The sequence below is a fragment of the Phascolarctos cinereus genome, unplaced genomic scaffold (assembly GCF_003287225.1).
Source record: "Phascolarctos cinereus isolate Bilbo 61053 unplaced genomic scaffold, phaCin_HiC Scaffold_3;HRSCAF=262, whole genome shotgun sequence".
In the NCBI taxonomy this organism is placed as follows: domain Eukaryota; kingdom Metazoa; phylum Chordata; class Mammalia; order Diprotodontia; family Phascolarctidae; genus Phascolarctos; species Phascolarctos cinereus.
Window position 1 is genome coordinate 252,038,920 of NW_027555736.1, and position 17,099 is coordinate 252,056,018.

The 17,099-nt window shown below is 34.3% G+C and overlaps 1 protein-coding gene across 2 annotated transcripts in view; it reads right to left on the minus strand.

Moving 5' to 3' along the window:
- Positions 1-17,099, minus strand: part of NEMF (nuclear export mediator factor) — a 57,410-nt gene that overhangs the window by 13,223 nt on the left and 27,088 nt on the right. The window contains exons 17-26 of one of the 2 annotated variants that reach the window (XM_021004784.2): positions 14,678-14,781; positions 14,103-14,165; positions 12,679-12,791; positions 9,448-9,505; positions 8,902-8,960; positions 8,724-8,811; positions 6,546-6,867; positions 5,311-5,353; positions 3,987-4,036; positions 1,918-2,065 (exon numbers count right to left, since the gene is read on the minus strand). In XM_021004784.2, coding sequence (XP_020860443.1) covers positions 1,918-2,065; positions 3,987-4,036; positions 5,311-5,353; positions 6,546-6,867; positions 8,724-8,811; positions 8,902-8,960; positions 9,448-9,505; positions 12,679-12,791; positions 14,103-14,165; positions 14,678-14,781 — 1,048 coding nt within the window. Of the gene's footprint in view, positions 1-1,917; positions 2,066-3,986; positions 4,037-5,310; positions 5,354-6,545; positions 6,868-8,690; positions 8,812-8,901; positions 8,961-9,447; positions 9,506-12,678; positions 12,792-14,102; positions 14,166-14,677; positions 14,782-17,099 lie in introns of both variants that reach the window. The other variant, XM_021004783.2, reaches the window with a different exon arrangement.

A 17,099-nucleotide genomic window follows, 5' to 3' on the forward strand; every position in this document is an offset into this window, starting at 1 on the left:
TCTGTTTTTATGAGATAAGATTACCAAGAGTGTAGGACACATAGCAAAATAAAGAAAAAAAAGAATGTACATAGAATCTTGATGAGGATGTACCTAGAAGGGTCACTGGATAAAACCTTGGACCCGGAATTGGGAAGACAATATTCAGATTTGTCCTCAAATACTTTCTGTGTGACACTGGGCAAATCACTTGACCTATCCCTGCCTGAGTTTCCTCATTTGTGAAACAGGCATAGTAATAGCACCTTCCATGTGGGATTGTTGTGAGCATGAAATGAGATAATATTTATAAAGTATTTTTCTAGCTATTATTATTAATTGGCACTAACAGAAATGACTGAAGTGCTGAATTAAATGTAAACAGTCATTATATTTAATTGATTGTAATGATGGTCAACATTGGTTTTCAAAAAATTTACTGAAAAAAATAAAAAATTTTTTTAACAGTTTGTCAATAAAAATAATAGCTAACATTTTAAGGTCTGCTAAGCAAGTTAACATATGTCAACTCATTTGGTCCTCACCACAACCCTGTGAGATGAGTGCTACTTTTATCCCCATTTAATACATGAGAGAACTAGAAGCAGATGTTTAAGTGAGTTCTCCAGTTACACAGTTGTTAGAGACAGAATTCAAACTCAAGTGTTCCCGACTCCAAGTCCTATATTCTATCTACTGCACTGCCTAGTGAAAAAGGAAAAGGCAAGAATTTAACTTTGGGGAGTGTCTGTATTTGGTGGGTAGAAGGAGAAAAAGAAACCAGAAAAGGAGAAAGAAAGGTCAGAAGAACAGAACTAAAAACTCACAGAACTTTAGAGGTCAACTGTCCAATTTCCTTATTTATAGAAAAAGAACTTTGAAGCCTAGAGAAAAGTAATTTTAATTTGCCCAAGGTCACATAGCTAATTACTATTAGTAGAACTGGGACCTCAAGCTTCCAGGTCAGTGAATTTTCCAAATGCCAAGCAGTCTCCTAGCACAGTACATAGCAGGTCATGGAAGGAAAAAGTTTCAAGGAAAGACTGACCAAGTGTCAGATGTTACAAAGAAATTATGAAGTATAAAGACTGAGACAATAACTTTAAAGTTTGTACTTTTTAAAAAATTTTTGAAGCCATCTGCAGATTTCAAGAAAACAATTTCACTTGAATGATGGAAAAAGGCGGCAGACTGCAAGAAATCAGAGGATAAGAAAGTAGGAACAATAAGTTTAAATTACTCTTCTGAGAAGTTTGTGGCAAAAGACAAATAGGGGAGCAGGAGTTAGTAAACTATTATGTGCTCTGAACAAATTTCTTTAGATTTATAATCTTTCATAGAGTACAGGGTCTGAAGTCAGGAAGACTGAGTACAAATCTGTCCTCAGACACTTACTAGTTATGTGACTGAGGAAGTCAATCTTTGTCTGCCTCATCTGTGAAATGGGGATAATAGCATCCAGGGTTGTGGTGAGGATAAAATGAGATAATAATTGTAAAGCACTCAGCACAATGCTTGGCACATAGTAAGCACTATATAAATGTTAGCTATTAGTATTATTATATTATGATAAGTTAAAGTATCAATGACCATAAGTCACTTAAAATCATGTTAAGAATTAAAAAAAAAACACCAAAAACCTCATAAAACTTCCAAGCTAAACTTAACAAAAAGCATTAAGACAGACAGAGACAAACCACTTAACTTCTCTGGGTTTCAATTTCCTCAAAAAATACTTGGACTTGATCTCTTAGATCCCTCCCACCTCTAAAATTTAAGTCCAATTATTATCTCCATTAACTAATTTTAATTTCTTCTACATCTTCTATTTCATTTAAAAAAGAAAAACCAGAACTCCATAAAACCCCATTTTTTTTACAAACCACATTTTAGTACTAATTATAATTATTATTAATCTTATAACTTCTCAGCCTATACCTTCTGTCCTCTCTTCATTGGTTGTGGACCTAGAACATTTTTGCTTGTATTTGGAGAAACTTCAGTCTTCAGTGTATTTTCCTTTTCCTTTCCCTCCAACATGTCTAAATCTGTTGAGTCACTTGGTTGCTTTTTTTTCTTCATTTCCCTAAAAATGAAAAAAACCGGAAACTTCTGATCTTTACTGATCCAAATCTTTCAAATCCAAAACAACTTTCTCAGCTCTGCCAGTCAGATGGACCTGACTTCGAATCTTGTCTCATATATTTACTAGCTGTTGGACTTTGAGTAAATCACTTAACTTCTCTTAGTCTTAGTTTCTTCATCTGTAAAACAGGGATGATAATAATAGCAATTACTGCACCAGGTTGCTGTATCATATGGAGTACAATGTGTAAATCATTTTACAAAACTTAAAATGCTAAGTAAGTGCTAGCATATGTAAGACTACAATGGCGCTATCACTAACAGCTCTAATATGCCACTTGACATAAAAGCCTAGATAGAGTGTCAACTATTTCTAACATAATTAAAAAACATGCAAATTGAATCTTGTGGTATATAAGACTTCAAAACAGCTTATATGACTTTCTGACTGAGACTCTCAACACTTGTAAATGTCCTGGTGATAATATTTATTATAATTATCTAAGTGCTCTGTCTTCCTCCACCCTTTCCCTCTTCTAGTCCAATGTTAATGCTAAAGTAAGCTAAAGCTTCACCTCACACAACTGATTATCCCGGGGTCAATGCGCTGTATCACTGGGCCCCCATCTACATTTTCCAACCTTATTTCAAGTCCCAATTGCTCTAGCTATTGTAACCGATAGGGATATTTCCCCCCCAGTGAATTCCTGTAGTACTTTTCCAGATCACAAACTTGGGACTTCCCTAGGCTGGCCTATACTGTTGCTATTGTTTTTCTACAGTGTTTATGTCCTATTTCCCCTAATCAACTAAAAAGTACAAGGGCAAACATCATATTTCCATCTTTCTACTCTCAAAATCTGCCACAGTTTTTTCCATCTAATGGGCCCTGATGTGGGTAATGATTTGCTACAGATATAGTGCCCTGACCTTCTAAGCTCACGTTTCTAGTTCTCCTTCCACTTTGGAACTATTGCCCATTCTTTTTCATATAAGAGAGCTTTTATAGCCTTCCCTTAAAATTTTTTAAAAAGTCTCTTTTACATGAAGTTTTTCCTGATTAACTCCATTTATTCTCTAGCCTAACCAACACATTCAAGAACCATCTCTCTCCTTCGATACACTTGTATATTTTTTGTACATATTTACGTTAATGGAAAAGCTTCCTCGGGAAAAGGCCAACGATTTTTATTTAATATATGCTCTCTCAGGCACAAAACCTATTTTTGTTGCTTACACTCAACAGAGAAATATGACTGAATCAATGTTCAAACCCTCCACAATCTGACTCCATCCTTCCTGGCTTTCCTTATCTCATACTACTTTCCTTCCCTTGTTCTTCATTCCAGCCAAACTGAAGTACTGTCCATCCTCCATCCTTCTGCTGCCCTCTCTCATGGAAGGCCATCTGCCATCTGCTAAAACCCCCTTCCCACCTTTCAAAGCTGAATTCAGGTGTCATTCCTCCGTCAAGACTTCCCTATTTCCTTCTCAACAACTCTAGTCTTTGCATTTATCCCAGCTGAGATCTCTTCGCTTTCTCTGTTATCAACAGTTATTTTAGTTCTCTCCCTACTTCGTAAGGATCATGGCCTGTCTTTGTATCCCCAACACCTGGTGCCACATAGGAGGCATTCAATAAATATTTGTCAGACTGAATTTAGAACTTAGTAAGATAAGATCAATGACCATATTAATCCTAGTGATATAAAGTCTGGGTCTTAAAATAGAAAAAACTTTTTACATTTAAGCATTAAAAATTAAATGGGATCATAACTATATGCCTTTTATTCTGAGACATATAAACAGGTAATTTCAATTTAATAAAGCTGATCTTTCAAAAGAGAAAGCTGATGTGTCAGCTAAACTACCATAAGCTATAAATCAAGATGTTTGCTTTTTAAAAATACAAATTGTTTTACCTTCGCTCCTTGGCTGACAAATGCCTCCGGCCATGTAATTTACTGTCATTCTATTAAGCCAAAGAAACAAGCAAAAACAAACAAAGAAAAAAATAAACCCCAGTACGAATGACTTTTCAAATATTAAAAACAAAAGCAAAAAATGTCTTATGAATGCCTTTAACTCTTTCTAGTGACAAAGAAAATCAGTTAAGGAAGTAAAAAAAATCTGATTCAGAGACCTTACCTGGTAATGTATATGATATTCTGCCCTAGTGACTCCCCCGCCACCTCTCTGCCACAAAAGAGGGCATATTTTTCATTATCTCTTTTTCAAGATCTTCACAGGTTTTTCTATCACTTAGAGTTCAATTTACTTTTAGTGGTCTTTTCAGTAACTTTGTAGTCATTGTTTATGTTGTTCTCTTGTATCTATTCGTTTAATTCTTCATTAGCACATACAAATTTTCACGTTTCTCTGAATTCCTCATATTCATTATTATTTACTAAATAATAATATTCCATCATTTCAGCCATTTCCCAAACAATGGGAACCTTCCAGTTCTTTGCTACCATCAACAGTAACACTATGACTATTTTGGTATAAAATGGGCTTTTATTTCAATATTTCACTTTCTTGAAGTATAAGCCCAGCAATGGGACTACTAGATCAGAAAATATGGGCAATTTGTCATTTTTCCTCCATGATTCTAAATAGAAATCCAAAATAGTTGGATCACATCTCCCCAGAGCTCCTCCAATATTGTTTCCAGCTCTTTTTTTTCATCCTTTTTATGGAGTAAAACAATCTTGTGTTGTTTTAATTTGTATTTCTTTTACTATTGGTGACTTGGATCATGTTTTCATGTGGTCATTTATAATTTGCAAACCTTCTTTCGAAAATTTCATATTCACTTATCTATTGCAGAATAACACTCTGTGTATCCATATATTCTGAATGTAAGACTTTTATTAGTAACATTGCTGTAAATATTTTCCACACTCTACCCTTTTCCTGCTATTTTGTCTTCACTGTTTTTATCTATGTTAAAATATTTTTAGTTTCATGCAGTCAGAATCACCTATTTTTATCTTTTATGGCTTCTTTCATTCCTTGTCTGGTTAAGATTTCTCTTCCTATGTTGTGAAAAGTACTTGGTCTCACTCTAATATTAATAGTGCGATCTTTTATATTCAGGTCACATATCCATTTTGAGCTTTTTGTCATATATAACATAATATATTTGGTTTAATCTTAATTTCTACCAAATTATTATTTAAAAAATACTTTATTTAAAAGTACACATAATGCTATTCTCTTTAAAAAGCTCAGCAGACAACTTACCACATCAGAAGAATCTTCTCTAGCAACTATCTTCTGGAAGGATCTATGAAAAGAAGAACAAATTCATCCACTTATTAGTGGTGTCTAAAATCACCTTAGGCCTCGACACAAAATGCTCCCAATATACCCTTTTTCATTAATAATCCTACAAATAAATCCAGTTCTTTGGTAAAATCTACGTAACATCGCTCTTTTCAATTTTCTCTACTATGCTTCTCCCTATATTATTGTTCTTCTTCACTTGGACAAGACACTTGAGGTGTATTTTTAAAGCTTTTGCAAGGCCAGATATTTTATACAATCAATTTAGGAAATAATAGGATTGAGTTTGTTTCTAATTTGATCTAGGTTAGTTGAAATCAGATTTCATAAAGCACTTCCATATATACTGTATTTTTTACTTCCACATTATAGAGTTTTTTTTTTAAACAAGGAATTATCCTGTGAGATGGTATTACTGCTATGAAAATCAATGTGGAACTATGAAAATAAAATGACTAAAATGTCCATACCCTTTGAATCAGAGACTCCATTACTAGGCTTATAATCTATCAATAAGAAGAAAGTTCCTACATACACCAAAATATTGATAGTAGCCCTTTTGGAAACAAGATAGATGTCCATTGATTGGGGAATGACTAAACAAATTGTGGTACATGAATATAATGGAATATTACTGTCCTATAAGATATTACATCTGTGATGAATGCAGAAAAATATGGAAAGATTTACATGAACTGATGCAGAGTGAAGTAAGCAGGACCAAAAAAACAATATACACAATATAAATGGAAAGAATAATCACACACACAAAAATCAAAAGTGAATTTAACAAAATTATAAAGATCAAGTATGATTTAGATGAAGACATATGAGAAGACAGCCCAAATCCACCCCTTCATGGAGATAAGAGGTGCACAAATGTTGCACATAACACTTTTTCAGACATGTTCAATGTACCAACTAGTTGTGCTAATAATATTACTTGTTAAATGGCATAGTTCTCCAGGAAGGTGAGGGAAGGGTACTGGGGAACACCATGATGACATAAGAAACAAAAGACATCAATTAAAACTTATTTTAAAAAACAAACAAACAAGAAATTATCATCTAGTTTCTGGAATAAACAGATTGGGGTGGGGGTAGGCCCAACCTTTTTATTACCTTTCCATATTATCACCAGCCCTAATTTACTACATAAAACTTCACATTCTCCACTTTGCCTTTAGAATTACCTTTGGGATTGAAGGTGAGACAGATCAATTGTAGTATCTGGATAACTTAATGACACTTCAGATTCATCCTTCCTTTCACTTGCTGTCTCCTGACTTGCTCTCATCCTTCCTTGAGATTCCCCATTGTCATCATTATCATTATCATCATCATCATCATCATCATCATCATCTGAGCTCTCTTCTTGTGCTGATCCTTCTTTTGGCCTATTTTTATCATTTTGAATGGCAATGACCTTCTGAGCAATTTGAGACTTTATTTCCTTTTCTTCTAGATTGTCAAAAGTCTCTTCTTGATCCTCTCCACTGCTGCTATCATCATCATCTGCATCAGAATAATAACGAATGTTAAAGTTAGAGTGTCACAACAAGGTAGACTGGATAAAGAAGCCAGTCAATCACGACAATTATTTTTTCAGTTTTACTGATGATTTTTGTTTCCATGCAAGCCATTTCCCTTTAACCTGCTCCCTCTAACTAAGACATCTCTTTAATATAAAGAAGATCATTCAAGCAAAACCAAAAGACATAGTAACCATATCTGTTAGCAAATACCACACTCCACACCTGCGGTCTACCACTTCTCCCCTAAAGAAGAGAAGTGGGAGGCAGCTAGGTGGCGCAGTGGATAGAGCACCGGGCCTGAAGTCAGGGGGACCTAAGTTCAAATCTGGCCTTAGACCAAACACTTGACACTTACTAGCTGTGTGACCTTGGGCCTGATTGCCTCACCTTAAAAAAAAAAAAAAGAAGAGAAGTGGGTTTCAATATCAGTTCTCTGGGACAGAGATTGGTCTTTATAATTAAATAACATTTGACTCCTGGCAATTTTAAGGAGCAGGAAGCTACTAAAAAATGCTTTTTGGCTCTGAGGGCAGATGACCATTTCAAAGGCTCAATGGTCATCTGACTGTGCAGTCTCATGCAATTTCTAGTATATGACTCATAACTCCTATTTTTTGAATATTTTCATAAAATAAGAACAAAACAAATACAGGACTGTATAAGTTTACCTTTGTAGTTTATACATTGCTTAACCAAATGAAGTAATGCAAAGTTAGTACTCAGGGTTAGAGAATAACTGCAAAAATGCTCTTTAGAAATCCAAGGGATAGCTTGGCAGAGGAAGGAAGGGAGGGAGGGAGGAATCATAGGAATAGGGCCTGTGATGTGACAGGAATGGCAATACCCAACTAAGGTAACTCCCTCTAACAATATACATCAGAAAAGTAAAGAGTTACTTCACGCACTGAAAGGTTAAATGACTTGTCCAGTAGCACAAAGCCACTGAGGTTGGAACTGAACTCAGGTCTTCCTGGCTCTGAGGCCTGCTCTTTATCTACTACACTACAGTTTTTCATATTTTTTGCACATTTCCCATACAAATCTTATCTAAAGAGAATTATGCTAATTTGTTTTAATATACACAATACCACTTAATTTGGGGCAAATAAATCAAGTCAAAATCTCAAATGACAAGCTAAAAGGATACGCAATTTCCTCAACATAGGAAACTTAAGAATATGAGTTCTCTACCAATGCAGATCACGATTCACCTATGTATGACTTAGTACAAAAGTCCCATGGAGTGGCTGGTGGCCTATAGAGGTAAAGGAACTTACCCAGGATAGCAAAACCAGTAACTGTCAGAGATGGAATTTGAACAAAAGTCTTCCTGACTCTAAACCCAGTACTCCATCCACTTTACAACACAGACTCTATAATAACGAACTATACTTACTGTAAATTCATCTGTGCATCATTTATAATTCTTAGGCACAAAGTTAAGTACTAATTTTACATATTGCTAAATTATCTTTGTGAAATCTTTAATTCCACATTTGCTCAAATTATTTTTTACTATTTTAGTGGAAGATAAAATCCACTATAAATATTAGCTTTAGTTATAGTCTGAAGCAAACAGTTTCTAGTTTGAGAATGACAAACATTAAGTGCCTCCCATGTGCAAGGTACTGAGGCTACAACAACAAAAGGAAACCAAAATTCAGAATAGTTAACAATCTAGGACAATAAAATAAATATTTGTTCAAATTATCCTAAATGAAATTTATTCTTTTAACTAAAATACATTTTTAGACATTTATTAACAACCACTACTTATCAAATTTGATAAAACCCATGAAATACCTAGTGCCTCCATTTCTTCTGAAACTAGCTTACTAGTGCTGCTGGCCACTGTCTCCAAGTCTTCATCTTGAATTCTGACTTTTCGTTCCCCTCGATGTCTCCAAACACATGGTTCATCTACCTAGAGAATCAATGTTCACTTAAGTGATTTTTGTCTAAGTTTCTAGGGAAATATAAGAAAAGAAAAAATAACTAGGGAAATGAAGAGTACCTTAAACAGGAAACTAAACCCCATCATAAGGTATGAGGGAGGAAGAAAATTCTTTTTTCCTAAAAAAGATAATGTACATCTCTGTTTATAAAAAGTTTCTATGTCCTACGTTTACAAAATACACATTAGTGGCTTCACATATTTCACTACATGACAAATTATGCTGAAATATATGCTATTCAAGATTTCTATATTATGTATAATGAACAGACAGTGGGGCAGTAGAAGTACATGGTTGTCCTCAGTTTTTTGTCACATCTTAAAACAATGAAATGTGCTTTCATCAGTGTCTTCTATTGTAACTTTATGCCTCATAGCCACATTGGACCAATTGGACCACATAAAATCATAAACAGATTTGAAGACAGTAAATCTTCCCCTAAAAGTGTCAAACTCTGCCCATTTACCATAAAGGTCATAAAAAATACAACTGCATTCAGTCCCTACTCAATGCTACTGAAATACCATCAAACAGATTCCTAAAACACATATACTCTCCATAACCCATAAGTGGAAATGAGGAGACTGACAGCATTAAGTCCTTACCTCTTATCATGAAACTTCCTGTTGTCAAATATTCTCCAGTTGGTGCTGTTTTAGACACCTGAAAAGTAACATTAAATTCAACTAACATGAAAATGATTGAATGACTGAATGAAAAACTTAACCTTGAAGGTGAGTGGATGGGAACAAGCATTTATTAGACACATACTATGTGCCAGTCACTGCGCTAAGCCTTTTATTATTATCTCATTTGATCCTTACAACAACCCTGTGCTGAGTACTACTCTTGTCCTCATTTTACAATTGAGAAAACTGAGGCAGACAGAGATTAAGTGACTTTCCAGGATCACATAGCTGCTAAGTGACTGGGGCCAGATTTAATCTCTGGTCTTCCTGATTCCAAGTCCAGTGTTCTATTGATTGTGCCAGTTTCAACTTAAGAACTTTATTTTTAATTTTACTTTTAGTTAAGTTATCAAAAACACTGAACACTAAAAGAGATTGTCATTCGGTGGCTGAACGTGCATAGGAGAGAAAGGAAGAAGGAAAGAAGAGAAGATTTTCTAAATCTTAGGCTGTTAAGAATAATTCTCTATAAAAATGAATGAACTAGAAATTTAGTGCAAAAAATAAATAATTATAAAACCGTAATGGTTGAGGTAGAAAACTTGAATATTCTAACATGGAATTAATTTTCTGTAACTGGCATATGACAATACAGAGTTTACAATAATTAAAATGGCTACATTACAACCTAGTTGAAGGGAGCAATATTAATAATTGTTAACATTACTAGCTGTGTGCACCTGACAAAGTCATTTAATCTCTTAGCCTCAGTTTTCCTTTTCTATAAAATTGTAACGTCAATAGCACCTACCTTACAGGGTTGTTGTATAAATTAAATGAGGTAATATTTGTAAAGTACTTGGTGAACCATAAAGCATTATATGCAATTGCCTAAAAATATACAATAAACATCAAATATTTAAAAATCATTAGGGGGAGTATACATATACAGTATATACAGTACATAGCAATGTTAATAATTGTCAGTCACTCCTTTTCAGGTATTTCACAAAAGTATTTAGAGCATCATTAATGACGGCATTTGAGGCAGCTGGTGGGTGGTACCCTGGATATTGTGCTGATCCTGAAGCCAATAAGACCCGAGTCAAATTTGGTCTCAGACATCATTAGCTGTGTGACTCTGGGCAAATCAGTTAATTTGTTTGCCTAAAGTTCCTCAACTGCAAAATGGAGAAAATAATAGCACCTACCTTACAGGGTTGTTGTGAGGATCGAAGGAGATAATATTTGTTAAATGTAGTACAGTGCCTGGTACACAGTAGGCACAATATAAATGTTTATTCTCTTTCCTTCCACCTACCCCTAATGATTCTTTTTTTAAAAAACGTGTCAAGAATCTTTTATTTCATCAGTCATACATCCATAAGGTATAGTCTCAGATGGTTGTCTGAGGCCACAAGAGCTTAAATGATTTGCCCATTGGGAACACAGTGTCAGATGTAAAATTTGAGGCAGGTTTAGACATACATGTACTTAGTAACATCTTTTATGCCTTTTAAAAATTATTTATTTTATTCTGAACTTAAGAAATTAAGACAAGCATTTCCATAACACAGCAGAATAGGAAAAAAAGGCTGCACATAAATCTGCAAATACATTACGTAAAAATTTCTGTCCCTTTTAAATATATAATAAAGTAATCATGTAACTTTCTTTTTTCCCCTTTTTTTCCTTCCCTCCCTCCCTGCCCCCCCCACCCTAACGATGGCTACCATCAGACACAGATATGTGTATGCATATATTATATATGTGTATATATGTGCATCTGTGTACACATACACATGTAAAATCATTCTATACATACTTGTATTTATCAGTTCTTTCTCTGGATGCAGCCAGTGTCATCCTTCATAGGTCCTTTGTAGTTAATGTGGGTATTTACAACAGTCAAAATGACTTAGTCATTCAATGTTGTTCTTAAAACAATATTGCTGTTACTGTATACAATGTTCTCTTGGTTCTGCTCATTTCCCTCTTCATTACTTTGTACAAGCCCATACTCATAATTTCTTATAGCACAGTAGTATTCCAACACAATCATATACCACAACTTGTTCAGCCTTCCCCAATTACAGGCATCCCTACAATTTCCAATTCTTTGCCACCACAAAGAGAGCTGCTATAAATATTTTAGAACACAAGGATTCTTTTCCTTCTTCTCTAATCATCTTTGGAAACAGACTTAGTACTGGTATTGCTGGGTTAAAGGGTATAGGCAGTTTAATAACTCCTAGAGCATAATTCCAGATTGCTCTCTGAAATGATTGGATCAGTTCACAGTTCCACCAACTGGCATACCAACAGTGAATTAGCGTCCCAATGTTTCCACATCTCTTCCAACGTTTGTCACTTTCCCCTTCAATCATTTTAGCCAATCTGATGTAAAATGATACCTCAAGGTTGTTTTAATTTGCACTTCTCTAATCAATAATGATTTAGAGCATTTTTTCATATAATCACAAATTGTCTTGATGTCTTCATCAGAAAACTACATGTCCATATCCTTTGACCATTTATCAATTAGGGAATGACTCATATAATATATACTACATACATGCACAAATACATACGGGGAATGACTCATATAATATATACCACATACACGTCATTGGGGGGGTGTATATGTATATATATGTTATATACTGTATATGTATACTCCCCCTAATGATTTTTAAATATTTGATGTTTATTGTATATTTTTAGGCAATTGCATATAATGCTTTATGGTTCACCAAGTACTTTACAAATATTACCTCATTTAATTTATACAACAACCCTGTAAGGTAGGTGCTATTGACGTTACAATTTTATAGAAAAGGAAAACTGAGGCTAAGAGATTAAATGACTTTGTCAGGTGCACACAGCTAGTAAATGTCTTGAGATGGCATTTGAACTTAGATCTTCCTGTCTACAAGTCTAGCTCTCTATCCACTGTACCATTTAGCTGTCCCAACTGTGAGAGTATGCATAAAATATGATCAAATAAAAGGTATTAACTTTGATTCTATAATGTCAAGAATGACTCTATCCTGTAAGAAATGGATTGTGATGATGCCCAATAATTTAGGTATTCTATTTTTCAGTATTAGTCTCCCAGAATTTAGTTTTGGTTTTTTACATACTTATTTACATATTACTTGCATATACTAATTTTTACTTTTAAGGAAAAGCACAAGCTCCCATTACCTGATGATGATACACCCACCAAGCACTGGTAATAACTCGAGCATCCCAAGCAGCACTGTAACACAATGCCATTGTGCCAGCTTCTGTCAAAGTCCGTGGCGGGACTGGTTCTCCTACAACAATAATGTCACAACTGTTGAGCTAGCTAACTGCATTTTTTTCAGATACTAGGATAATAAAAGCAACCCACTTCTTGTGAAATATACCCTAAGTACTAAATAAGAACATGAACATTAATGACATTTCTATTTATATATCTCAAAATGTTAATCTTATTGCAATTAAAACATTCATCTACTGTGGGCTTTAAAACAGTGGCCTTTAATTGGAGATGGGGGGGCAGAATGCGAGATAAAAATATTGATGCCAGAAACAAAAAGGATATTGAAACATTTTTAAAAAATGCGCAGAACAGAATATAGTCCAGAAGGAAGCACAGAAAGTAGTACAACTTTGAAAGTTATATGTCAAAGTAATACTTTAAACAAAAATAAGTGCTATGAAATAGAGATTCATCTTCTCCTTTTTTGTTCTACTGTGTATATAAAAATGCATTTTTTCAGTGTTAAAGTTAAAAAAATTTTAAATTATAAAAATAAAATGTCTATTTAAAATTGACACCTCTGTATAACTAGTCATATAGCAACATGTTCTCATGTCACACATGGTAACTTCAATTTAATTCTGGAAATTAATCTGAAAAAATAAAATCATAATTTCTATACTTTTTCTAAGCCTTAAGACTTAGAAATGTTAATGGGGAAAATTCTAGATTCATCAAAATAAAAAGAAAGAGCATTAATGAATGAATGAAAAGTATTTACCAAATGCATAATATATGCTAAGCATTGAAGATATGAATACAAAAAATTACATAGTCCCTGCCTTTAAGGAGTTTACGTGGAAAAGACAATACATATATGGAAGAAGTGGTTAGGGAAGGGAGTTATAGTCTAAAAAGTCACAAAGATAGGGAGTGGAACAAAAGGGCAGTCGATTAATACACCTTTTTCAAAGGCAATGGTAGTGGTAACTTGATTTCACTTCTCAGAGTATGAGGTGGAAAGCTGGAAAGAGGGTAAGGAGACAGGAGAATGTATGCAGAGTAGGGCCAAAAATGGCTTTTGTCAAAATAAGTGTACACGGTCCCAGAGAGGGCAAAGCAGAGTTGGTTGGCTCCACCCAGGCATGGCTTCTGATAGTCCTGTCTGGATGGTGGACAACAGTGGCAAGCCTGGCAGGGCAGAAAATGATACAGGTGAAGTTGAGGATGCATGATGCTTGGTCCTGGAGAATGCAGAGCTTAGCTTTTCCAAGGCACAGAAGAAATGAAAAGCAGAATAGAATAATATCTTCTTTATTATATGAAACTTCTATAACTCAGAATTAGCATTTATCTTCTTAAAAGAGATCTAAAGTGTTACCCGTTGGATTCTTAATTACACAGCTTGTTGCACCATGAAGATCAGCATGAACGTAAAGATCCCCTTCAAAAAAAATCAAAAAGGAAGATCTGTCACAATGCACATAAGTTCTAAGTATAAAGAGACTGCTCCAAATTTCAGCACTGAAAAACTGAACAAAATCATGATTTTTTCCTTCAGGAAACTCATTAGAATAAATCTCAACAAGTAGGCCACTGGCAACCAGATTGTAAGGACTTTGTTAGACTGAAATTGATTTTGCTAATACAGAAGAATTCAGATGTTCCACAAGTCAGTGCAATTCGTTGTGGAACAATTCTATAAGGTCCAGATTATCCCAGCTTTTGTTACCTGGTATCAAAAATACCCTGAACAAGTCATTTAACCTCTACTGGCCTCAGTTTTCCTCACGACAGGGTTAGACTAGATACACTTTAAATCCTATAAGGTGTTTTGTTTTTGCCAATATGATATTTAAAAGAATATAAGATGAAGAAAAATACTTTTATGGTCAAGATACCTAGTCTGTGCATTTAAAAAAAAACTTCAAAACTTTAACATGGGATTTTACAAACCTGGGGTCAAATATCTCTTCACAATCATTTCATTTTGTTGTTGATCTCTTCCACCTAGTATGAGATAGTTCTCAGAGCTAATAAACCATAAAAACTTCTCAAACCTGTCAAATCAGGAAAAAAAAATTAGCTAGCACATGGTTTTTTTTCTCTTCCCCTATAAGATCTTTGGGTAACGAGGCAGTACAGTAGATAGCATGCTGAGCCTGGAATCAGAAAGACTCATCTTCCTGGGCTCAAACATTGCCTGTATGGTCCTGGCCAAGTCACTTAACCCTGTTTGCCTCAGTTTTCTCATCTGTAAAATGAGCTGGAGAAGGACATGGCAAAACACTCAAGTATCTTTGCCAACAAAACCTCAACTGGGGTCATAAAGAGTCAGACACCACTGACAAACAATTCAACAACAGATCTTTAAAATTCCCAAGTTGCTTGAATCTCCTTTTCAAAATAATTTTCATCATGAAGACCCAAAAGTTTAACTTGAAAACAAACAAAAAAAACTAGTTGATGGTCTCATGTGATCATTTTTATACCCTGCCTAAAATCTACATAACAAATCTTTTTATCCTGTCCTAAACTAGCAATTTCAATAGAGAATATACAAAGAATTATTCTCTTACCCTTTAAAGGTAAATCCAATCAAAGTCAAAGAAGAAGAAAAATGATTAATGATATAGAAAGCAAAAAGCTGCTTCTATAGTTATTTACTGTAATTTGCTAAGTGACTGTTCAGTTCAAAAAAGATTTCGTGAGCACTGCTCGGAAGACCTATAAAATATAAATATCAATCTTTCATTGAGGAGCTGGAATAACTGATTTTTTTTTATTCTGAAGCTTGGCAAAATTATGGACACTACTAAACACCCCTCCAACCCCCAAAAAGGTGATTTAGAAAAATATCAATCCTGATGGAAATGTGAATTGGTCAAATCATTTTGAAAAAATGTTTAGTTACACCTCCAAAGTCACCAAATAGTGTATATCCTTTGACCCAACAACATCACTAACAAATCGAAAAATAAGGAAAAATACATATGTGTACAAAAGTGTTTATAGCAATTCTTTTTGTAGGGGCATAGGACTGGAAATAAAGAAGGAAGGAGCGTCCATCAATTGGGGAATGGCTGAACAAACGTCTAAGAATGTTACAGAATACTATTATGTTGTAAGAAATTATTAGAAAGACAATTTCAGAAGAGAAAGCTGGGAAAACTAGTACGAACAACCAGAAAGTAAAGTAAGCAGAACCAGGAGAATAATTATGCAATAGTGATAACAGAATAAAGGCAAACAACTTTGAAAGATTTAAGAACTCTGATCAATGCAACAAATAACTAGATTCCATAAAACTGATGAAGCATGCTACCCACAAGAAAGGTGAAGGACTTTCAAGATGCAGAATGAGACATACACTTCTAGACAGAGCCAATGTGGGAATGTGCTTTGCTTGACTATGCATATTTTGTTCCAGCAGTTGGGTTTTGCTTTTTTTCAATTAGGAGGAGGGAGATGGGCGAGAAAATAAGTGGTTTTTAACGGAAATGAAAATTTAAAAACAATATCGGTAACTACTGACCAACACCCCTATTTACCCAGCCTTAAAAATCTTTATGAGGCTAATACATACATTTATTGAGGACATTCTTGAAGGTGTTAGAAGAGCACAGACAGGCTTTAGCAAAAAATACTCTAGTAACCCACATCTTTACAAACAATAGACTGAAAAGTGCAAAGAGGACAAAATAATACTGTCTTTATTTTAGGTTGATTACACCTTGTTCATTTTTTATTTTGTTAATTTTCCTCTTTTCAGCTCTTTAATCAGATTTAATCAGATTTATCAATAATGTTACTCATTTCAAAGAATCAGCTTTTAGGTTTGTTTTCTTTTAAATCAGTTTTACAGGCCTTTCAGTTTCCAATTATTAACTCTATAATCACAGTCCATTCACTTAATTTTCCTGAGCTTCAGGTTTCTCATCTGCAAAGTGGAGATAAAAATAGCAGCTACCTCACATGGCTGTTATGGGGATCAAAATGAGACCACGTGTATAAAATGTTTTACAAACCTTTCAAATTAAAATACCACATAAATGTTAGCTATCAGTATGTACTACTCTAATTTTCATAGTTTTGCTCTTTTGGGCTTATTTCAGTTTTGTTTCTTGATTTCTAACTTTTCAAATTGTATATTCCATTCACTAATTCTTTTTCTATTTTGTTAATGGATACTTTGGGGATATAATTTTTCTTCGGAAGACTACTTTAGCTACATTCCAGAAATTCTGATATGTTGACTCTTTATTGTTTTTCACAAAGTTATTGTTTTTATGACATCTTGTGAACTACTTAAGAAAAACATTCTCTAACTCTGAATAACAATGTTAATTACTAGACACATAGAGTAGAAATCAATGGT